The sequence below is a fragment of the Macrotis lagotis genome, chromosome 1 (genome assembly GCF_037893015.1).
Source record: "Macrotis lagotis isolate mMagLag1 chromosome 1, bilby.v1.9.chrom.fasta, whole genome shotgun sequence".
Classification (NCBI taxonomy): Eukaryota; Metazoa; Chordata; class Mammalia; order Peramelemorphia; family Peramelidae; genus Macrotis; species Macrotis lagotis.
In genome coordinates this window covers 411,316,444-411,341,406 of record NC_133658.1, presented here as the reverse complement: position 1 = coordinate 411,341,406, position 24,963 = coordinate 411,316,444, and the positions used below count along the sequence as shown (strand labels likewise).

The following is a 24,963-nucleotide window of genomic DNA, read 5'->3' as shown; positions in this document are numbered from 1 at the left end:
TTGTTCTCTTTGGGCTATCTCTCCCAGGGACACTTGGGTGAGCTCCCTGGATCTTCTCCTCTCTGTAGTTTAACTTAATCCTCTATCATTCTAGATCTAATTTTCTATTGGGCACAGAATATTCAATTGGACAAGTTGTTCTGTTTTGAAGCACATTGAGGGAACGATTGTGAAACACAATGATAGCAGAATAAAGAGAGAAATTCTCTTTTCTGTGTTTCATTTTGAAGAAGAAACAACAGTAAAGAAAAAGAACAATTTCCTCTTAAGAGCTGTTTGCATCCTTCATATCTAGCTCTCTTCTTGATCATCAGAGATGATGATTTTTACTACTCAAGTTCCTTTGCTCTTAAGTCCCAGAGAGATATGCCTTCTGAGCAGGTATTTCTTGTATTTCAAATCACCTGAGAGATGGTCTCTCAGCCAAACAATGGCTAACTTCCATGTAATTCCAGAAAATGGAATTTTACAATATGAGAGTGGACCACCCTCCCCTTTATAATCTGCAAATATATCAAGCACTCAAGGTTTTATAATCTTCCATTTGAAGTCTAAAGCATGAAGGACCTTAAAAGATTATTGTTTCTGATAGGGAAACTCATTAGGTTACGGATTTCCCCATATATATTTTTTATCAATGGCAGTGAAACTTCTGAATTTGATAGTTAATATGCTATGAGAAAATATCAAGAAAATATCCACCTCATGTCAGAATAAGATCAGTGGTTCTGATCAAATTAGATAATCTATATAAAGCATATTATACAAATATCTGTAGTCATTAGGAAGATCACTGGCTAGAGAAACTGATGGAACAGAAAAAGCCCACCCAGAACTGATGCTGGAAGTGACATAATTTTGACAGCATTGAGAGACTGTATTTCAAGATATCTTAAGAGAATAAATAATTAAAAAGCATGAAAAATATCACAAGTAATATTGTCTCCAATTCATCCCTAAAATCAAGAAGACATATATTTCTACTCTATCTGCCTTCTTATTTCTAGTGTCTTTATTTTTTAAAATAGAAGTTTTAAACTGTTATTTTTATTTCAAAACGTATATTTACTTCCCATAATGAATGAACCACTCCTTGTAATGCACATCAAAAATAAAAGGAAAAAAATCAGTTGAACAAAACTAACCAAGACTGAAGGTGTCTGATAGTATATGCAACATCACAACACATTCATAGTTCCTTATTTCTAAAATGAAAGGAGAGAATTAATCTTGAGAAAACCTATAGGACTATTAAAGATATCTAGGAGTAAGTCTGGTAAAGGGAAAAGATGATTTCACAGACAATTTTCTTTAGTACACTACACTTTCAGTCATAAAATTCATTGTATAGAATACAGTATCTCTTTACTGTATAAGAGCATGAAATTGCATGTATAAATAAACATTTGCATATTGTAAGGAATTTTAAATTCTCTCTGGTATTTATGAGCCATCCCTTGATTCTATCTTATTTAAATGTTTATCGAATTCTGTTATAGTTCAGTTATTTAGCATCATGTTCCTTCACCTTCAATTATTTTATAACATGCTGTAGCGAAGTCCAAAACCCTTTCTGAAACAGTTTTATAAAAACCTAAGGAAACAAAAAAAAATGAGAGAAACCTATAATCTGAGGGAACTCAACTCTAGCAATCAAAAGCAACAATAATCTAAAACATTTGAATGTGGATATGAACAGATTATTGGGATCTGCAAAAACAAAGAAAAAATTATCTTTAGCCTTCCTCATTCATTATCTTTAAAGTCAGCCTCCAGTGCTTTCTGAGATCATCAAGAAACTCACTATAGTTTTCCACATCTCCCAGGTCTCATTCTGTTCTATGTGTCTTATCTTGGTCCAAGACTGCAAAATCACTAATCTACTTGTTATTTTGGAAGTTTACTTCCTCTTGGATTTCGGACATAGGTCAAATTGCTTAGGTAGTGCAGTGTGAGGAGTATTTAGAAAATATCTGTGTCAAAATATGACCTCTACTTAGATTCATAAAATAAATTAAATTTTGCAAGTACCAATTTATACATTTCTATTAAACATTGCCCCATCTGGAAATCTTAGAAAATCTAAATATTTGTAAGTAGAATAGCATTATCAGTTATAGTATGAATTGACTTTTTCTGATTAGCAGGCCATGCCAGAGCCCAAAGGTTCAGGTGAAATTGATACTCAAAGTTGTAAGGGGAGAAAAAATAAAGGAAAGGGAATATGAAAAGATAAGACAAAACTTCTCTTTGACTATCTTGCTCAATGATGACCCCAATTCTGTATTAGTAAAATGATTTCCCCTTGAAACTGAAGTGGATGATTTTTTTAAAGTTCAAAGTCTCATGGTTCCTGAGGTCACTAAAATGTATATACTTCATATTTTTGATGGAAAATAATTTAATATTTTGTATACTCTTGAGGACATTACTTCTATAGTCTTTCTTTATTTCCAGTTTTCGTTCTTTACAAAGTATTCTGTCCTGAATACTGCTTGTTAGATTCTAATGTAATGTGCTTTTCTCATTTGTGACCTTGGGCAAATACCTCTTCTCCTGAGGCTCAGTTTTCCCATTTCTAATAGGAGGACCAAATGACCTCTGAGGCCCTTTTGAGGTCTAAATTTGATTCTTTTTAGGATTAGTTACTTGGAAGATGAGTAATCAAAGTACTTGATGCAGAACTATAGTCAGTGACTGCTACTATCAGTCATTTGAGGTGATATTTATAATTTATCCTTAACCTATGTCTCTTCTTTTTTATTTTTATTTATTTAAGGCAATACTTACTATGTGCCTAGCACATATATTATTTCATTTTATCATCAAAATAACTCTAGGAAGTAGGTATTGTTAGTACCCCTATTTTACAGATAAGGAAACTAAGGCAAATAGAATTAATGATTTGCCAAGGTTCACATATTGAATAAATTTCTGAAGACAGATTTCAGAACCTCATGATGCTCTTGTCTACTGTTTCACCTAGCTACTCCAGCTTTTACCAAGAAAATCATCCAAAAGAATGAGTTTGACTCTGAAGCCATGAATGTATTCCCCTATGGAATTTTATTTTTTTTATTTGGGTGTGAATTTTCTGCCTATCTTTTACTCACAAATATTGTTGATCCAGAAATCTCTGCCTGTCTTTTACTCACAAATATTGTTGATCCAGAAATTTCTTTTTTTAATTTTTATTTAAGGAAATGGGGTTAAGTGACTTGCCCAAGATCACACAGCTAGGTAATTATTAAGTGTCTGAGGTCAGATTTGAACTGGGTCCTGCTGACTCCAGGGTGGGTGCTTTATCCACTATGCCACCTAGATGCCCCCCTTTTTTAATGTATTTTTTAAAACTAAGTCATTTTTTAAAAAATTTAGTTATAACTGACTGATTTTGCCTAGGTATATACAACATCACCACCACTACCACCAATAATAATAGTAATAATAATAATTCACATTTATATATTATTTAAAAATTTTTCCATTGTTTGCATATATGATTTCATTGTATTTGGATTCATGATTAATGTTAAGATTCTTTATAGTTATTAAACACCCAAGAGAATAAGTATAACCTCAGTTATAGATAGAAGCAAGGTTTTTTTTAAGCACAAGGCTAAAATGTACTTATATTTTGGAAAAGGGAAATCTTAGATTCTCTCCACTTCAATAATTCAAGCTTGAATAGAGAATTTCATCTTTGGAATATCTGGACCTTGAAGCTCTAAAAATTATTTTATTCTTTAGAAATGATAAGCTTGGTATTGAATAAATTAGTGCACCGATTTCAAAATAAAGGGATGAACCTAGTATGTGTATAAAAGAGTAGATGAATTTTGACAAAGGTGAAATTAATTCTAAAAGTAATAGGTTACATTATTTCTCCCTTACCATTTCTGTTTAGTAAGAGAATGAAGCTATCTTTCCTCTTGGAAGGGACAGAAAGCAGAAAGTGAAACATTCTTTTGAATTTAGTAGGAAAACATTATTGTCCACAGCATGTTAAAAATAAATTTCCATCTTAAATAGAGAAATGATGAAAGACATGGAAGGGGAACAAAACTATAAATAATTTACAGAGGCGAGTGGTAGTTTCTTTAACCATCAATAATATAAGATTGTGTAGGCAAATTGAGACCTGTATAATAATATTTGAAACCTTGAGTTTTTGAATCATAAAAGGATATTTTCCACAGAAATGGAAATGTGGAGTGGGACTGAAAAAAGACAACTAACTAGCAATTATATCTTAAGAGGTTACTAGGTATGCCACATACCTAGAATAAGAACTACTAGAACTTGATTTTCTGGAAAATCACATCCAATAATAATGATAATTCAAAGAAACTATGTAGGAAAAACAGTTTCACTAGTCTTGTATATGTACTTTGGAAATTTGGAAGTCAATTAAGTTAAAACTTCAAAATTATATTTTCCCTGGGATTTACATTTAATACAACCTTGTGCTTGGAAGAGTAAATTTACAAGACAAGATCATGCTAGGAATCTAAGACTCAAATAAACAAAATACGACACCCTTTGAAGGTTCTTTAAGAGAGCAATGGAACTAAAAGGAAATGAAGGCAATGGGACCTGAAAGAAGTGAATGAAATACCACACTACGTTAATCGCGATTATACTTACATATTTGAGCCACATGATGTCGCTGTCCTCCACAAGGTGAATTGTCTAACAAAGGATAAGCCGTTTTTCATCCCAATAGAAATAAGCTCATTCAATGGCTGATTCAGAAAGAACAGCAACATTCAACGAAGAGAACAAGCAAAGAAGATTGGATTTAAGAAGAATAAGAATTTTTTTCGAAGAAATTAAATTGCGAATCATGAACGAGTGATTTATGAATCGAGAAAGACAGGTTTTGCAATGGCGTTTTCTTGGGGAAGGAGCCTGAGAGCCCAGCATCTGCTGTTCTCCATTCTGCTCCACACAGCCTGGGAGGTGGGGAGCGGCCAGATCCATTACTCGGTGTCGGAAGAAGCGAAACACGGTACGTTCGTGGGACGGATCGCGCAGGATCTGGGTCTGGAAGTCGGAGAGCTGGTGCCGAGGCTGTTCCGAGTGGTATCCAAGGACCGCAGGGACTACTTAGAGGTAAATGCGCAGAATGGCATTTTGTTTGTGAATTCGCGGATCGACCGTGAGGAGCTGTGCGGCCGCAGCCCTGTTTGTAGCATCCACCTGGAGGTGATCGTAGACAGACCGCTGCAGGTTTTCCATGTAGAGGTGGAGATTAAGGACATTAATGACAATCCTCCTGTATTCTTGGTTAAGCAACAAAAATTATTCATTTTAGAATCCAGGACCTCAGATTCCAGATTCCCACTAGAGGGCGCGTCTGATGCTGATATCGGAGCAAACGCAGAATTGTCATACAAGCTGTCTGACAGTGAGTATTTCACCTTGGAGATAAATACAAATGAGGAAGACACTAAATCCGTAGACCTAGTTTTGAAGAAATCTTTAGACAGAGAAGACACTCCTGAACACAACTTATTATTGACAGCTACAGATCAAGGCAAACCAGAACTAACTGGAACAGCACAACTGCTGATCACTGTGCTGGACGCAAACGATAATGCCCCAGCATTCGATAAATCGACCTACAATGTTAGATTATTCGAAAATGTTCCTAATGGGACGCTGGTGATCAGACTGAACGCCTCTGATGCAGATGAAGGAGTAAATAAAGAGATACAATACCACTTTGGAAGTCTTGTTCTAGCCAATATAAGATCGAAATTCAGCATCGATAGTAATACAGGAGAAATAAGAGTAAACGGAAATCTGGATTATGAAGAATGTAATTTATATGAAATCAAGATTGAAGCTGTCGATAGAAGTTCTTTTCCGTTAACAGGCCATTGCAAAGTGATGGTGAAGTTACTAGATGTTAATGATAACGCTCCTCAGGTATCAGTGACTTCTTTGTCTCTGCCAGTCTCTGAGGATGCCCCGCCAGGTACAGTCATAGCCCTTATCAGTGTTTTTGACAGAGACTCGGGAGCCAACGGGCAAGTGACTTGCTCCCTGTCACCCTCCAGGCCCTTTACTCTGGTGTCCACTTTCAAGAATTATTACTCGCTAGTACTGGATAGTTCTGTTGACCGTGAGAGTGTGACAGCCTATGAACTGGTGGTGACCGCGAGGGATGGCGGAATGCCAGCACTTTGGGCCACGGCCAGTGTGTCTGTGGGCATTGGTGACGTAAACGACAACGCACCTTCTTTCGAGCAACCTGTGTACACGGTGTTTGTAAAAGAGAACAACCCACCGGGGCATCACATTTTCACAGTATCGGCGTCAGATCCAGATGCACAGGAGAACGCGCTGGTGTCGTACTCCCTGGTGGAGAGGCGGGTGGGGGAGCGCCCGCTGTCGAGCTACGTGTCCGTGCACTCGGAGAGCGGGAAAGTGTACGCTCTGCAGCCCCTGGACCACGAGGAGCTGGAGCTGCTGCAGTTCCAGGTGAGCGCCCGCGATGCCGGCTTCCCTCCTCTGGGCAGCAACGTGAGCCTGCAGGTGTTCGTGCTTGACGAGAACGACAATCCGCCAGTGGTGCTGCCGCCTCACGCTGGCGTTAGTCCAGTGACAGAGCTTGTGTCCCAGTCAGTGGCCGTAGGCCACGTGGTGGCGAAGATCCGGGCTGTGGATGCGGATTCGGGGTATAATGCGTGGCTGTCTTATGAACTACTGCCGGAGGACGGCGTTGGGCGCAGTCCTTTCCGAGTGGGTCTGTACACCGGCGAGATAAGCACCACGCGTGCCCTAGAGGATTCGGATGCAGCGAGGCAGACCCTACTGGTATTAGTGAAGGATCATGGCAAACCTGTGTTGTCAGCCACAGCAACAGTGAGTGTGTCACTGGTGGAGAGCGGGCAAACATTCAAAACTTCATCTAGTACTTCTGGGGCTCTGGGAAAGTCTGGTATGGGAAAGGACATAGCGCTGATGGATGTGAATGTCTATCTGATCATCGCCATCTGTTCGGTGTCTAGTTTACTGGTGCTGAGCCTGCTGCTTTATATGGCTCTGCGATGCTCCACGCCCCCAAAAGGTGTATGTGGTCCTGGGAAGCCCACGCTGGTATGTTCCAGCGAGGTTGGGAGCTTGTCTTATTCTCAGCAGCGGCAGCAGAAGGTGTATTCCTGGGATAACGTCACTAAGAATGACCTCATGGCTTTCAGTCCCAATTTCCCCCAGCCTCCTGGTTCTAGGGAAGGGGGTCAAATTCAGGAAGTTGTGATGGAGCATTCCGGGAAGGTGAGTCAAAATTACTATCTCAGCAACTATGTAATATTAATTTTTAAATTTTCCCAATATATAGTTAGCATTTACATGATACCCATTACGTGCCAGGCTCTTTACAAATAACTTTTCATTTGATCCTCACAACTGTATAGCTACATCGCCTATTCTGCTTCTACGTCTCTTCCCCCCTCCTCAGCTCTTTAAAGAGATTGTTCAGGACTATTTCAGTCAAGTACTCTTTTTTTAAGGGTTTTTTTTTTGCAAGGCAATGGGGTTAAGTGGCTTGCCCAAGGCCACACAGCTAGGTAATTATTAAGTGTCTGAGGCCGGATTTGAACTCAGGTACTCCTGACTCCAGGGTTGGTGCTCTATCCACTGCCACCTAGCCGCCCTCAGTCAAGTATTCTTGATAAAGTTTAACTTGCTTTTTAAAAAGCAATTCAACTTAAATTTTTAACAAGTATACTGAGAGTAACAGTAAATAGTACTAGTGAATTTCTGCCATTGTAAGTGTCTTGACTAATCTTATTTATGCGGTGATTTCCCGTTGCCTATGGAAACCTTCTGCTGGGCATTTTAGAGCCTCTAAAATAATGCAACACCCCATCTTTCCATTAAAAAAATAAGTTCTTCCATCTACTCTAAGCTAGTTTTCTGAATATTCCACTTTGTCTTTTCAACTATTAAATTCCTATCCATTTTTGAAGTCTTAACTCAAATGTCCTCTTTTGCATCTTTCCTGAAATTCTCCCATTTTTTCAGGGACACACTCTATAGTACTTCTGAGAAATTTGTCACATATTACTTTTTTTGCATAGTTGAACCTCTATTAGAATATAAAGAACAGTGAGGACAGAATTGTGTCTATGTATTGTCTAAACTTTGTACATCTCTCATCATCCAGGAACATACTCCAAAGATGCTCAACAGTTGTTTGTTTAATTTCATTCAATAATAGTCTTTTTTCAGAGAAGAGAGAGCTAAAGATGTACTTAAACAAAGAATAGTTTATTGAATTTATGTAGCTACTCGTGATGTTAGAATGGACTCTTGATCTTTTTTTTTCCTTTTAAGTTTTAGGAGCGACATTATGTCTATAGCACTCATGTCCAACGTGATTCATCAAATATGACTTTCTTTTCCCTATTTTGAACTTCAGGCTAAAGCTTTAGCTTGATTCATCATCTGATTTTTTTTTAAAAAGGAGTTTTTATTGATATCTTCTATTTCTTACATCATCATAGCTATCCCAAGTATCATCCCTCCCTGATTTCTTTTTAAGTTATTCACTTCTTTCATTATATCATTTTTGGGGGGTTTGCTCTTGTGGTTCATTTCTTCTACCTCATTTCATGTTTGAATCCTTGGTTCGAGTTCTGTCATCATGAGGTTTTCTTCTTAGATGGCTTTTAAAAATTAATTTTGAATGAGAAATGAAAGGCAAGGATTAGTTCTTATTTAAAGATGGTGACATTCTGGGGAAATTCGCAGACTGAAATCACTATTGAAATGACATTATGAAGTTTGTCCATTCCACCAACATAATGAAATAAAATAGTTTTTTCATCATGTAAGTAATTTACAGGTGTCTTGTTTTATAATAAATGATTATCTAGGGTGTCTAAAATCCAATTTCTCTGCAACAATATGAATATTTACCAATAAAATGAATGTTTAACTATATTAAAAACTCTGGGGAAATAATAATGACATCTTTGGGGGGTGGAAAAATTTAGACCGATTTCAAATATTTAAAACTTAAGCTTGGAGAAGGAAATGGCAAAATATTTCAGTACTTTAGTCAAAAAAACACTAAATTGGAGCATGAAGAATTGGACATGACTAAAATGACTGAACACATTACCTAAATTGAATACCAAATCTTACCTCTTAAAATTAATTCAGCCTTTATCTTTATAACATTAAGATGGTAGTGGAAGTGGTGACAGTTATCTCTAGTTCCATGGTATATATACTTATGAGAAAACTGTGCAACTAGATGCACACTTTATAGATGTTATTATGTTGTGATTACAAAAGGAAATAGTAATTATGAAATCATATCTTTATATAATTCCTAAACCCTTTTAGTTCTTCAAGTAATCTCTTTGAAGTGTAAATATCAATATAATCTGGATGTTTATGAACTGGGAGGAAATTACAAAGATTTTCTTTAGTTGGGACTTTATTAAAAGTCATTTTGAGGACCCAGTAAACTCAATCAAGCCTAAAGAATGACAGCATTTCAAGCTAAATCAACAGCTTTTCCTGAAATATTATAGAAAGACAAGATTGATATCTTAATGTATTTGAATTTGGCTTCTTGAATGATGCTTCAATGGACCTGTAATCTAGAGGATCTTATCAATGCATTGAAAATCATCCAGCATTTTGTGTCAAATAGCATAGTACTCAGACAATCCCTCCATTATTCCAATTCTTGTACATGACTTGTCCTTTTTGGTCATATATTTCCTTAGATGGTTTAACTTTTGCATTTTTTTTGTATTTAAGCTATCATTGATAATGTAGTCTATCTTACTTACATTCCCATCATGAATCTCTCTATTTCTCTTTATGATCACTTGAAATTTTTGATCATTTGGAAAATATAGGGTTTTTTTACTCTTAGGTTCTTAATCCAGTGGAACTTTCAGTATATTGATATTAAAAAGATGGATGTTGTGCCATGAACTAATTGTAATCAAGAAAAAGCACAATGCAATTTCTGAAATGGAAATCCATTATGCTTACAACAATCTATTCAGTTTGTCTGTCTACAGAATCTGTCCAAGATCGTTGAACTGATAAATACAATGGACTGTCCATTCAATTTCAAGTCATGCTTTAGGAACTAGACATTTTTAATCCATTTAGTTTTTTTCCAAATGGATTCCTTAGCTGCTCCCTTTTGAAAGGCTATGGGTCCTATAATTGAAATTCTTTAACATTCTTGGGTTTTATGTATTTAACAAAATTTCACCCACAAATAGAAACATTTGTATGGCTATCTACAGGAAATTCATTGTACAGTTGAACTCTGATCAGGGCATCTTCTATGATTATGGTGATGATCTTTGACAGCCTAGGGTGTGCTTTGTTTAAATTTGTTAATTAGAGGTTGATTGTACAAAACCATCTGAACAGAAAAAATAAACACAACTCCTCAGATAGGATCTTTAAAAATTATGTTTTACTTTTTGAAGTCAATTAAAGAAAAAGAATAAAGAAAAATGGGTTTCATATCTTCTCTGAACCATGAAAATATGGTTTATTGTACAAAACAATCTGAAGGACTTCATATTCTTATATATATATATATATGTATTTTATTAATGAAGCTCTTTTTTACTAGAGGTGAGAAAGTTGAAATTTATTTGTAGTTGTGATTTCTTCTGTTATTTTTTGAATGATTAAATCCAGATTTATTATGAAAAGACAGTGTAAAGGATATATCCTTTACTGTTTAAGGAAATTGACATTTAATAATGAAATGTGAAATCTTAAATTTTTCATAAAAGTTGAAGCTTGCTTATAAGAAGTGACAGGTTTTAAAGGTTTCTTTGAATAGAAATTGTGGGAAGAAGTTTATCTGGACACAATGTTTAAATATTGGTTAACACCTGCTAATCACTTTTTAAACAAAGATGTGTTTCAAGGAAGGGGCAGGAATAAATTGTAGGTAGAATATTTTGGCAATAAACTCATACCTTAATTAACACTTTAGGATTTACAAAACATTATTCTCTTTTAATACTCACAATGAATTTATAGCGGAAATTGAGGTAGCTATTATCTCCATTTTACATATGAAGAATCTGAGGTTTAGAAAGGTTAAATAATTTATGTAATCTGACACAGTAAGAAAAGAACTAGGATTCTAAAACAACTCTTCTAATTCAAGACCATTTCTTTTCCCTTAGAATCATTTTTTCTTTCTCTGGTGTTCTGGTTTTTCAAATTCATGTCTATTTTCCATTTTCACAATTTAAATTTATAACCTTTGCATAATGAAATTAATACTTAATATTTAAAATTGGTTCATACTTTTTTTTGGTCAAGGCAAATTGGAATTAAGTGACTTGCACAGAGTCACACAACTAGGAAGTGTCAAGTCTGGGACCAGTGGTTGCACTACCCAGCTGCTCTTTACTTTTCTGAAAGCATAAAATACAATGCCTTTGCCTTACATTTGTATGGACTAGACTTTTGTTTCTCAGTGATCGTGCCTGAAAAGTTCAAGGTCTGAGAGGTCATATATTTCTAATATGATTTTGGGAATAGATTGCATGCCTATTGCACTCAGAGCAACCCCCCCCCTTAAATTTCTAGAGGTTATAATAATTGGCCTTAGCATAATGAAATTTTTCACCTCAACAATTCTTAAATGTTATATTCAAAGTAATAGAAAAGGTTTCATCTGCACTAAGAGTAGTGTGTATTTTCATTCATAAAGCAACCGTGTTGAAATAATGAAGTGACAAAAGAAAACTAATGTTTCAAGAGTATCCAGGAATACATTTCTTATCCAAAATTATGGTTCTATGCTGCCCCGAAGGATGAATTGCAGAAAATAAATTTAGAGAATAAAATTAAATTCTTTACTCTCATGAATTAGTTAAGGACGACTTCCTACTTACTATTTTGCCCACATGATGTCGCTGTCTGCCAGGAGATGTTATCCAAACAAGCACAAAGCAGAGTTTTTCTCCCTGGCCCCTGAAATACCCTGGGTGTTGTTAGTGGGTGATGCCTAATCATGGTGGACTCATCAGGATTAGATTTAAAGCAGCTGTAGAAGAAGGCAAGAATTATTTTTATTCCGAGGCGTGATTCAGTGATTGGAATATTTCACCAAATATTTGCGATGATGTTCTGCGAGAGAAAAGACCTGGGAATCCGGCAGCTGCTCCTCTCGTTTATTCTCCACACCGCCTGGGAAGTAGGAAGCGGTCAGGTCCATTACTCGGTGCTGGAAGAAGCGAAACACGGTGCGTTCGTGGGACGAATCGCTCAGGATCTAGGTCTAGAGGTCGGGGAACTGGTGCCACGGCTATTCCGGGTGGTATCCAAGGGTCCCAGGGACTATCTGGAGGTAAATGCGCAGAATGGCATTTTGTTTGTGAATTCACGGATCGACCGGGAGGAGTTGTGCGCCCGCAACCCTGTTTGTAGCATCCACCTGGAGGTGATTGTGGACAAGCCACTGCAGGTTTTCCATGTGGAGGTGGAGATCAAGGACATTAATGACAACCCGCCTGTGTTCTCTGTAAAACAAAAGAATCTCAGTATTGCAGAGTCGAGGTTAATTGAGTCTCAGTTTCCGCTAGAGGTCGCATCGGATGCAGATATCGGAGCTAACGCTCTGTTGTCTTACAGGCTCAGTCCTAATGAGTATTTTACTCTAGATATAAAAAACAAAGAGGAGGAAATTAAACTTGTATTAAAAAAACAACTAGATAGGGAAGAAACTCCAGAACTTCACTTATTGCTTACAGTTACTGATGGGGGCAAACCAGAGTTAACTGGAACTGTTCGGCTGCTGATCACGGTCCTGGATGTCAACGACAATGCCCCCGAATTCGACAAAACAGTCTATAAAGTGAAACTACTGGAAAATACATCTAACGGGACGCCGGTAGTTCAACTAAATGCTACAGATTCAGATGAAGGATTAAACAGTCAAATTACTTATTCATTCACAAGTGATATTTCTCCAGATGTAGAAGCCAAGTTCCATATAGACGCAGTAAGTGGAATTATAAAAGTAAAGGGATATATTGATTTTGAGGAAATCAAATTGTATAAAATTCAGGTTGAAGCTACTGACAAGGGAACTCCCCAGTTGGCTGGTCATTGCAGAGTCGTCGTGGAAATTCTGGATACCAATGATAATATCCCTGAAGTGGTAGTGACATCGTTGTCTTTGCCAGTTCGTGAGGATGCTCCGCCAGGCACTGTCATCGCCCTCATCAGCGTGTCTGACCGTGATTCAGGTGCCAACGGGCAGGTGACTTGCTCGCTGTCTCCCCCAGGGCCCTTCACACTGGTGTCCACCTTCAGAAATTACTACTCCCTAGTATTAGAAGGTACGGTGGATCGGGAGAGCGTGCCAGCCTATGAACTAGTGATGACTGCGAAGGATGGGGGGACTCCAGCTATGTGGACCACCGCCAGAATTTCTGTGGGCATTGATGACGTGAATGACAACGCGCCTGCCTTCGAGCAGCCTTTGTACACCGTGTTCGTGAAGGAGAACAACCCCCCAGGCCATCACATCTTTACTGTTTCGGCATCAGACCCTGATGCTCAGGAGAACGCTCTAGTTTCTTACTCGCTGGTGGAGCGGCGAGTAGGGGAGCGACCTCTGTCGAGTTACGTGTCTGTGCACTCGGAGAGTGGGAAAGTGTTCGCCTTGCAGCCCTTGGATCATGAGGAACTGGAGCTGTTGCAGTTCCAGGTAAGTGCTCAGGATGCGGGCTTTCCTCCTTTGGGCAGCAATGTGACCCTCCAGGTATTCGTGCTGGATGAGAACGACAACGCACCGGCGGTACTACCTTCTCAAGCGGGTTCTGGGACTAGTGGGAGCCCAGCAAACGAACTGATTTCACAGTCGGTGGCTGTAGGTCACGTAGTAGCGAAGATCCGGGCTGTGGATGCAGATTCAGGCTACAATGCATGGCTTTCTTATGAACTATTGCCCAAGATGGGCGTTGGGCGCAGCCCTTTCCGGGTGGGGCTGTACACTGGTGAAATCAGCACCACTAGAGAATTGGAGGAATCGGACTCAAGAAAACAGACATTGCTGGTTCTGGTAAAAGACCATGGCGAACCTATGCTGTCTGCCACTGCTACTTTGATTATGTCGATAGTGGAAAGTGGATTATCCCCGAAAACTTTTTCTGGAATGTCCAGGTCCGCTGCTTCTGCAGGTTTGGGGAAGGAGACAGTTCTAGTAGATGTGAATATATATTTGATTATTGCTATCTGTTCGGTATCCAGCCTCTTAGTACTCAGTTTGCTTCTGTATGTATCGCTGCGGTGTGCAGCACCCCAAAGGAGGAGTGAGTATGAGAATGGGAAACCTACGCTGATGTGTTCTAGTGGAATAGAGAACTGGTCTCATTCTCAGCAAAGGCGCCAGAAAGGTTTTTCTGGGGAGGGGGCGGCCAAGAACGACCTCATGGCCTTTAGCCCCAATTTTCCTCCTTGTCCTGGCTCTGTGAATAAAGGGGACCCGAAGGAAGAAAATACAAATTCCTCTGACCAGGTGAGTTATTTGAGATATTTTGTCTGTTGTCACAAAACTGTCTTAAGTCATGTGTAGCTTGTTTTTCTTCTCTCTGTATTATTTGGTTTTCTTGGTAGAATGGCAAGATCGATTTTAATTATTCTTCTTGTTCTTGTTCCTCCTGTTTTGTTTTAGGTTTTTGTTGAGCTTAAGTAGTTGGATTTTAGATTTGGTTGATATTAATTATATGACACATTCCTCACAATTTACATTTTGTCTTTTTTTTACACATTTATTATGACCTTGCATTGTTGTCACTGTATTCTGACAGTTCACACCTTTCTCCTGATTTTCCAGCCCTCCACCCACAATTGAATATATTTTCAATCTGAATGGCACTGCGAATCCCTCATACATGTACTGCATTTTCCAAAATTTTATAATCTCATAATTGGACAGGGGTCTCACAGAACATGTAATGCAAATGTGCAAAAAGACAAAAGTAGTTTTTTTAGTTTATACTTGAATATGTCTTGTGGGGTGGGGGGGAATCCCAGAACATCTCAAGGCAATCCATTTCATTTCTGGATAACTCTTAATCATTAGGAAAGTCCCTTTTCTCTGCTCCAGGGTCTGCTCTCTGAAACTAAGTACAAATCTCATTTTGCTTCCTCAGGCTCACTTCAAATATCATTAGATAGCTAAACCATCTACCATAGCACATCTACTTCAAGGAAAGCATTCCCAATTCCAGGAAATAATTTCCAATCCTTTAGTCTAGTCACCATCAAAATCCCAGTTAAATTAAAAAATCTAGTAAGCATCTAAAACAAAATATTTATCCTGAATACAACAGTGAAAGATTCTATCATTCCTAAAAAATAATCTCTCTCTCTGTGTATAGTGACATATATTTCAAAGAATAGTACTCTTTTGAGGATAAGTATGTAAGAAAGAAAATAACTTATGGAAAGACTCATACATACTTTAAAGTGTTCTTTAAATGAATGCTATTATAATAGTTACTCTGTTTTGTATTGTAAGAGCTCCTGTCATCTAACTATTGTTTGTTCTCATAATTAGAAAATATAATATCACTAAATCAGATAGTAAACTAACATTTATTAAGTGCTCAGCATATGGCAAGCATTGTGCTGAGAGTTAAATTTACCAAAGACCAAAAAAGTAATCTCTGTTCTCTAGGAGCTTTCCAGTACTTCCAGCATAATGGGGGGGAAAGCCTCATTGATTCTTCAATCACATTTTTGTTGAAGCATTAAAATCTTCAGAGCTTATCTATTTTAATGGATTATTGTTCCATTTAGCATTGTGGAGTAATAACTAGAAAGTCAACTATGGAGTCTGGAAGATGTGGATTCATCTGATATATCTGTTACATGTTGGACTGTATCATTACTGGCAAACAATGCTATCAACTTTGTAAGTTTCTAAATAACATATGAGATGCTCATGTGAATCATGAGATGGAGTACATCCACACACTAAAGTCCAACACCAGTGAACTCACTTCTATAACTTCACTTGATTAAAGGTTACATTTACTTACATTTTAGAAAAAAATAATTACTTCATTTTTCACAGTAGGAATGGGTACTTTAATATTTTGAATTTTTTGTTTTATTTTATTCAAGAAAACTTAATTTAAAATAGAACAGATGAAATATTTCATATTTAGGAAAGCTGTTGGACTTCTGATGGATTTGCATTCTTAATGGATAGTAATATTGATTAACTATATTAATAGTTAAACTGTCAGCATATTAAAGGAAAACTGATTTGGGTTCATTAAGCTTCCTTATAACTACAATCTTGAAAATTAGACAAACTGGGCTCGGGCTTCTGTTTAAGATAATAAATATGGTTACAGTATTGCAAAATTAGGCAAAGGATAGAGATCAAACTGACCTATCTGACTAAGGCTTTTTCTCTTCAATAAATCCAACAAGCATTTATTGGTGTATTCTATGTACTACTGTGTTGGGAAGGTTGAGGCATTGAAAATATAAAAAAAGACAAAGTCCCAGGTCTCCTGAAGCTTACGATCTGGTAAGTTCTTTTTTTTAAAAGAAGACTGTGGAAGAGAATTTCTGTGACCCTTCTTTCAAGCATAAATAAGAGAACTTTAATATTAAAATACGTAATTGGCAGCAGAAAGTTTATTTTAAATATATACTTATCATTAAGAAGGCCTATGGAAGGAATATTACCTTGTCCTTTCGTCCGTACCACAATTCAATATCTTAATGAATAAAATCAAAACACTCAAAGAAAAAGGAATTCAGAGGTGCAAGACAATATGAAGATAAAGTTATGAAACAATACAATTGATGCGACTCAGATTAAATTTCATACTTACCCAAACTACCACATGGTGACGCTGTCGGCTCAAAGAAAACAAATCTTACAGGCATGAAATCACCATTCCTCCGATTTTAAGGACAGTGCATTGAGACTTCGCCAGCTTCCATGTTTTTAAACAGATACTACAGGAAACTAGCAGACACTGAGTCTCTCTTCCAAAAGATCTTCTTCCCTTATAAACTGCAAATCACTGAAGAGAGAGAATTAGATACATCCCGTTTTTACGATGGGATTTTCCGAGCGAGGCGGTTTGAAACTCCGGCAGCTGCTCCTCTCATTTCTGCTCCACACATCCTGGAAGGTGGGAAGCGGTCAGATCCATTACTCGGTACCGGAGGAATCGAAACACGGTACGTTTGTGGGTCGCATCGCGCAGGACCTGGGGCTGGAGGTCGGGGAGCTGGTGTCGAGGTTGTTTCGGGTGGTGTCCAAGGGCCGCAAGGACTACTTGGAAGTAAATTCCCAGAACGGGATTTTATTTGTGAATTCGCGGATTGACCGAGAGGAGCTGTGCGGCCGCAGCCCTGTTTGTAGCATCCACCTGGAGGTGATCGTGGACAGACCGCTGCAGGTTTTCCATGTGGAGGTGGAGATCAAGGACATTAATGATAATGCGCCTATGTTTCCTGCTACAGAACAAAGGCTGTTCATTTTTGAATCTAAGCAGCCAGACTCCCGATTTCCGCTAGAGGGCGCGTCAGATGCAGATATAGGAGTGAACTCACTCTTGACCTACGGGCTCAGCCCCAACGAGTATTTTACTTTGGAAATGCAAACAAGTAGCGAGCAAAGCAAAGCTTTGTTACTTTTGTTAAGAAAATCTTTGGACAGAGAAGATACTTCTGAGATCAATTTATTACTGACCGCCACTGATGGGGGTAAACCTGAGCTCACAGGCACGGTCCAATTAAAGATCTCTGTATTAGATGTCAATGATAATGATCCTGAGTTTGATCAATCAGAGTACAAGGTGAAACTAATGGAAAACGTTTCCAACGGCACATTTATAGTAAAGGTCAATGCCACGGATCGGGATGAAGGAATAAATAAACTTTTACAATACTCATTGCGATCCATAAAACCAAAGGGAAGTGACTTGTTTAGGTTAGATGAAAATACAGGAGAAATTAGGATGAACGGAAACTTGGATTTCGAGGAAAATAAATTCTATGAAATCCAAGTAGAGGCAACTGATAAGGGAAACCCTCCTATGGTGGGTCACTGCAGAATTTTAGTAGAGGTTCTAGACATCAACGATAATGCTCCAGAGGTGGCCGTAACCTCCCTATCATTGCCAGTTCGTGAGGATGCCCCATCAGGCACAGTCATCGCCCTCATCAGCGTGTCTGACCGTGACTCAGGTGCCAATGGGCAGGTGACTTGCTCGCTGTCTCCCCCTGGGCCCTTCACGCTGGTGTCCACCTTCAGAAATTACTACTCTCTTGTATTGGAAGGCACTGTGGACCGGGAGATCGTACCAGCTTATGAATTAGTCGTGACTGCGAGGGATGGAGGGAATCCAGCTCTGCGGGCCACGGCCACAATTTCTGTGGGCATTGGGGACGTGAATGACAACGCGCCTACCTTTGAGCAGCCTTTGTACACCGTGTTCGTGAAGGAGAACAATCCACCCGGGTATCACATCTTCACAGTTTCGGCAAGGGATCCTGATGCTCAAGAAAATGCGCTGGTGTCTTACTCCCTGGTGGAGAGGCGGGTGGGGGAGCGCCCGCTGTCGAGCTACGTGTCCGTGCACTCGGAGAGCGGGAAAGTGTACGCTCTGCAGCCCCTGGACCACGAGGAGCTGGAGCTGCTGCAGTTCCAGGTGAGCGCCCGCGATGCCGGCTTCCCTCCTCTGGGCAGCAACGTGAGCCTGCAGGTGTTCGTACTTGACGAGAACGACAATGCACCGGTTGTGCTGGCGCCTCACGCTGGCGTTAGCCCAGTGATTGAGCTGGTGTCACAGAACGTGGCTGTGGGTCATGTGGTGGCAAAGATCCGGGCTGTGGATGCGGATTCAGGCTACAATGCGTGGTTGTCTTATGAGTTGCTGCCCGAGGTGGGCGTTGGGCGCTGCCCTTTCCGCGTGGGTCTGTACACTGGCGAGATCAGCACTACCAGAGTCCTGGAGGAGTCGGATGGGCTGAGACAGATGCTACTAATAATAGTAAAGGACCACGGGGAGCCCATGCTCTCTGCCACCGCCACGGTGAGCATGTCCCTTTTGGAGAGTGGTCAGGCTCTTCAGACTTCTTCTGGGATGGCCAGACAGCCGGCAGCTTCATCCATTGTTAAGGGAACAACCCTGGTGAATGTGAACGTATATTTGATCATAGCCATCTGTTCTGTGTCCAGTTTGTTGGTGCTGAGCCTGCTGTTATATGTGGTGCTACGGTGCTCTACGCCAACTCAGGGTATTTACGGGCCTGGGAAGCCCACTCTGGTGTGTTCAAACGGGGTGGGAAGCTGGTCGTATTCCCAGCAGCAGCGGCATAAGGTTTGCTCTGGAGAAGGAATGGTCAAGAATGACCTTATGGCCTTCAGCCCCAACCTTCCTCCATGTCCTGTATCTTCAGACAGAGAAGAGCAGGAGGCCAAGAATGAACCTTTGGGCAAGGTGAGTCTTCAGTAATGCCCGTACAAACATTTTCAGCAGGTTGATTTTTCCAGTTTTAAATTATTCCTCTTCCTATTTTTCTTCTCTTACTCTTCTTTCTTTTTCTTGCTCTACTTGTTCTCGTTCTTATCCTGTGTCATTCATGTACACATCTTCACATGAATGTGAACCTACTAAAATGCTTTAGCTTCTTTTCTAGAGTAAGCACTCAATGGTTACTTGCACAGCATTTGGAAACTCTGTAATATTTTTGCCTTTTTCTACATAACCATATCTTTTCTGATGGTACTTTTTTTTGCCATGATATATATATATATATATATATATATGTATGTATATATATATATATGTATATATATATATGCCATTTTTGGTATTCATATAATTACTTTAAAAATTTTGCATACTACCAGTACCTAGCACATCTCTCTCTCTCTTTTACCCTTTGTGTCTCTCGTAATTTTGATTCTTTGGAGATTGTAGTGTTACCTGATTTGCAGCCAATATAGCACCACTGGAAGTATATTCTTTTTTTTTAATGCCATTTTGTGTCAAAGAATGCTTGCTTTTGTTAAAAATCCCTTGTTGTTTTCTCGGGGGAATCTAATCCACTATCTTCCTCTTTTTAAAAGTTGAATCTAGCTCTTTGTGCATATGCAGAGTCAACCTAAACTATGTGTACTGATGGAGTAGATGAAAGGACTTTTCATAAAATGCTAGCTGTTTTAGTACCTGGAAACCCTAGTGATCTTTTTCCCTGAAAAAACATGTAATTTTCAAAGACATTGAAATTATTTCATCATGGCTGTTGACATTTCATAGTCAAATGCTGGGTCATTATAGACTTTTTTTTGAGGAGGATGATACTTCAGTCTGTAGTTTCAAAAGAAACAGTCTAGAAATGTTCATTTGAATGAATGAATGCCATTTTGATTGGAGAAAAAGGGAAAAGGATCATGTTAAGGTTCTGTATGTCTTTTTGGATTTGAACTCAGGTTCTCCTTACTCCAGGGTCAGTGCTCTATCCACTACAGCACCTAGCTGCCCCCTTGGTACACACGTTTGCAGCTCATGTATGCATTCAAATCTTATAGTTTAGTTAAGTAAGCTTTACCTCATAAATTAGGCATTTCCTTTTGGTTCTTGAGTTTCTTTCACAGTGTAATGATTTTCAATGTAATGATCATAGATGATGTCTGTGTCTATTATATTGTCTTAACTATGAAGATAGTAACTAAAATGATTTTTTTGATGGAAAATAATAAATACAGTAAAACTGTTTACAGAAAATATACTAAGAAGAAACAACTTTCTCAACGACAACATTTTAATTTAATAACTTCTGATAGTCTATATTTCAACTGAATTCTAATTACTTGATCTTAAGGAGTTTTTTGTTGTTGATGGGGGTTTTTTGTTTGTTTAGAATTGGCATCATAACCAAAATGCATCTTTAAAAATAATTTTCAGCTTAATAAAGGTTTCATCCATAATTTAAGATCTCTTCTGAAAATATAGAACCCATGAATTACCTACCTACAGGTATAAAATAGCCAAAAGTAAGTGAGGTGGAGAATTCTACTTCTCATTGCATGGTTTCCTTTTTTCCTGTTAGTTGCAGATTCTATTTTATTCCTTCTTTTACTTTGAAAATGTTCTTGAAAAAGTCAAAGCAAGGAAGGTTTTGGTTTGTCATCCTAATTCTAGGCCTTCTCTGAAGAAAGCATATAGGTTAGAACACAACTAGGTTTCAGAGGATGACTACTTAGCACCTTCTGTACAGAAACTACAAGGAGAGGATTTACTGTGGGTATCGAATTTCAAAATCTGAAACAGAGATGTTTTAAGACTTCAAACTAAGATAATGTGGATGAAGACAGAATACTAATAAATCTCAACTTTCAGTAAATAAATCTATTGGAGCAATCAACTAAGAACAAAGGAAACATTTTCACATCAAGTTGACACATCTAAGTAACAAAAGAATGCAAGTGAATAGCTGTCAACATGACGGCATGGAAAATGTATCAATTTTACAATTTACAAATGATTTCTAGGGCTTAGTACAAAATATTTACAAATTAAATGAAATACTAGGTTCTCATTAATTTTTTTAAAAAAACTGTCAGTTGTCTTTAATAACGAATTAGCCAATGAATTTTCTTCCTACTTTTTATACAACCAAATCACATTAAAATCTTATTGTAATAGATTTGGAGCTGGAAGGTCCTTTAAGATTACTAAATCTCATCTTACATCTGGAGTCATTCCATTAAATAAGCCCTTCAAGGTCAAATGGGCAGCATAAATTGCTCAATAACTCGAAAACAATCCCGTCCACTTGTGCCATCCTGCATTAAGATAATTTGAATTTGTTATTAATAGATTGGTACTTTGAAATTTATCTATGAATTTTAAACCAAAGGAGTTAACAGGGTATTAAGGCAAAGAAAATAAATTTTATATATCATTTGAATTCAGAAAATTCTATAACTGGAAGAAAATGCTATAACTAAACCTTCAGTGGTTTAGAAGGAAAGACAAACCTAGTGAAACAGATATTAGGGTGAAAACATATAAAAAAGAAAATGATTTTATAAATAAAACTTACACAAATGGTCACATGGTGTCGCTGTCCACCCAAAAGGTGAGGGAAACGAAAAAATCCTACTCCATTCTTGAAAACTGTAACCAGTCACTGTAGGATAGGAGCCATTTTGGTGGAGTATGCTAGATAGTTTAATGACTATATTTAAGAAAATAGACAAATTGTGGCTAAGAAGACTCTAAGCAGTTATTCTGTTTACTCCACAAATAACCCATCAGCCCGGGTTATGGGGGTTTTCCAAAGAGGCGGCCTGGGAGTGCGGCAGCTGCTGTTCTCGATTCTGTTATGTATAGCCTGGGCGATTGGAAGCGGTCAGATCCATTATTCGGTGCCGGAGGAAGCAAAACACGGTACATTCGTGGGGCGAATCGCGCAGGACCTGGGTCTGGAGGTAGGAGAACTGGTGACGAGGCTGTTCCGGGTGGTGTCCAAGGGCCGTAGGGACTATCTGGAGGTAAATGTGCAGAACGGTATTTTGTTCGTGAATTCGCGGATCGACCGTGAGGAGCTGTGCGGCCGCAGCCCTGTTTGTAGCATCCACCTGGAGGTGATCGTGGAGAAACCGCTACAGGTTTATCATGTGGAGGTGGAGATCAAGGACATTAATGACAATCAGCCTATGTTCCCGGACAAACAACAACACATATTTATTTCAGAATCTAGACTTCCAGATTCACATTTTCCACTAGAGGGCGCATCAGATGCGGATATTGGCACAAACGCTCAACTGAAGTACCAGCTTAGTTACAATGAGTATCTTACTCTAGAGATGATAACTAAAAATGATAAAAGAATATTGCCTGAACTCGTTTTACAGAAATTGTTCGACAGAGAGGAAACTCCAGAAATCAGTTTGTTATTGACTGCCACTGACGGGGGAAAGCCTGAACTCACTGGGACAGTTGAACTACTTATCACAGTCTTGGATGTGAATGATAACCCTCCTAAATTTGACAAATCTGAATATAAAGTTAAACATTTTGAAAACTCTCCAAATGGGACACTAATAATTAAAGTTAACGCTTCAGATCCCGACAAAGGCATCAATGGAGAGGTTTATTATGCAATTAAAAGAATTTCACCAGAAAGTGAAAAATGCTTGTTTATTATGAATTCAGTTACTGGCGACATCCGAATTCATGGAGAACTAGACTTTGAAGACAATAGTGTATATGAAATCCAAGTAACGGCCACTGATAGAGGAGCTCCTCCCATGGTTGGTCATTGCACAATCTTGTTGGAAGTCGTGGACATCAATGATAACTCCCCTCAGTTGTCTGTGACCTCCCTGTCACTGCCAGTCCTAGAGGATGCCCCACCAGGCACAGTCATAGCGCTCATAAGTGTGTCTGACAGAGATTCAGGAGCCAATGGGCAGGTGACTTGCTCGCTATCGCCCCAAGGCCCCTTCACGCTAGTGTCCACCTTCAGGAATTACTATTCACTTGTGCTGGACAGTTCTGTTGACCGTGAGAGTGTGCCTGCTTATGACCTGGTGGTGACTGCGAAGGATAGCGGGACACCAGTGCTGTGGACCACGGCCAGGGTGTCTGTGGGCATCGGAGATGTAAACGACAATGCACCTTCATTCGAGCAACCTGTGTACACGGTGTTTGTGAAAGAGAACAACCCACCGGGGCATCACATCTTCACAGTGTCGGCATCAGATCCAGATGCACAGGAGAACGCTCTGGTGTCTTATTCTTTGGTGGAGCGATGGGTTGGGGAACGTCCGCTGTCGAGCTACGTGTCTGTGCACTCAGAGAGTGGAAAAGTGTACGCCTTGCAGCCCTTGGATCATGAGGAGCTGGAATTGCTGCAATTCCAAGTGAGCGCCAAAGATTCAGGCTTCCATTCTTTGGGCAGCAATGTGAGCCTGCAGGTGTTCGTGCTGGACGAGAACGACAACGCGCCAGTAGTGCTGCCACCTCACTCTGGAGTTAGCTCGATGACAGAGCTGGTTTCACAGACGGTGGTTGTGGGTCATGTTGTGGCGAAGATCCGAGCTGTGGATGCAGATTCTGGTTACAACGCGTGGCTGTCTTATGAGCTGCTGCCGGAGGTGGGAGTTGGGCGCAGCCCTTTCCGCGTGGGTCTGTACTCTGGCGAGATCAGCACGACCCGCGCCCTAGAGGAGTCAGATGGCCCTAGGAAGACTCTATTCGTCTTAGTAAAGGATCATGGAGAGCCGGCCTTATCTTCAACGGCCACAGTCAGTGTATCTCTTGTGGAGAGTGGACTGACAATGAAGGCTTTGTCTTTCAATGCTGCAGCAGCTGCTGCTGGATCCGCACCTGAAGCTGGGATTAGAAAAGAGGCAGCCCTGGTCGATGTGAATGTGTATTTGATCATAGCTATCTGCTCGGTGTCCAGTTTGTTGGTACTGAGTCTGCTGCTTTATGTGGCTCTTCGATGTTCAGCTTCCCCACAGGGTGTGTATGGGCCTGGGAAGCCCACACTGATGTGCTCTAATGGGATGGAGAGCTGGTCTTATTCCCAGCAGCAAAGACAGAAGATCTGCTCTGGAGAGGTCTCAGTCAAAACTGATCTCATGGCCTTCAGTCCTAACCTTCCCCAGTCAAATGAGGAAAGTCAGAATCCCAGTCTAATTGTGAGTTATTTGTTCTTCATTTTTTTTTCAAAATTTAAGATTTTTCGGGGGTGGCTAGGTGGCACAGTGGATAGAGCACCGTCCCTGGAGTCAGGAGTATCTGAGCTCAAATCCGGTCTCAGACACTTAGTAATTACCTAGCTGTTTGGGCTTGGGCAAGCCACTTAACCCCATTGCCTTACAAAAAAAAAATTAAGATTTTTTTTATTCTAATGATTAACTTTGAACATATTCCATTCTTA

At 39.3% G+C, this 24,963-nt stretch overlaps 3 protein-coding genes across 11 annotated transcripts in view; all 3 read left to right on the top strand.

The window, feature by feature from the left end:
• LOC141506235 (protocadherin alpha-8-like) overlaps nucleotides 1–24,963 on the top strand; it is a 300,051-nt gene that overhangs the window by 76,737 nt on the left and 198,351 nt on the right. The window contains exon 1 of one of the 9 annotated variants that reach the window (XM_074212801.1): nucleotides 16,178–19,502. The exons of 7 other annotated variants lie outside the window; for them this stretch is intronic. In XM_074212801.1, the coding sequence (XP_074068902.1) occupies nucleotides 17,112–19,502 (2,391 nt within the window). In that variant the 5' untranslated portion in view covers nucleotides 16,178–17,111. Of the gene's footprint in view, nucleotides 1–16,177; nucleotides 19,503–19,860; nucleotides 24,722–24,963 lie in introns of those variants that run through there. One more of the 9 variants, XM_074212802.1, reaches the window with a different exon arrangement.
• LOC141506237 (protocadherin alpha-5-like) lies at nucleotides 4,888–7,429 on the top strand. The gene has a single exon (XM_074212805.1). The coding sequence runs from the start codon at nucleotides 4,888–4,890 to the stop codon at nucleotides 7,393–7,395; it is 2,508 nt and encodes an 835-aa protein (XP_074068906.1). The 3' UTR covers nucleotides 7,396–7,429.
• On the top strand, nucleotides 12,137–16,062 carry LOC141506238 (protocadherin alpha-3-like). Its single transcript, XM_074212807.1, has one exon. The coding sequence runs from the start codon at nucleotides 12,140–12,142 to the stop codon at nucleotides 14,597–14,599; it is 2,460 nt and encodes an 819-aa protein (XP_074068908.1). The 5' UTR covers nucleotides 12,137–12,139; the 3' UTR covers nucleotides 14,600–16,062.

What these genes read in the sequence shown, in the direction of transcription:
- LOC141506237 (XM_074212805.1), top strand. Translation starts at nt 4,888, where the DNA reads ATGGCGTTTTCTTGGGGAAGGAGCCTGAGAGCCCAGCATCTGCTGTTC.
- LOC141506238 (XM_074212807.1), top strand. Translation starts at nt 12,140, where the DNA reads ATGATGTTCTGCGAGAGAAAAGACCTGGGAATCCGGCAGCTGCTCCTC.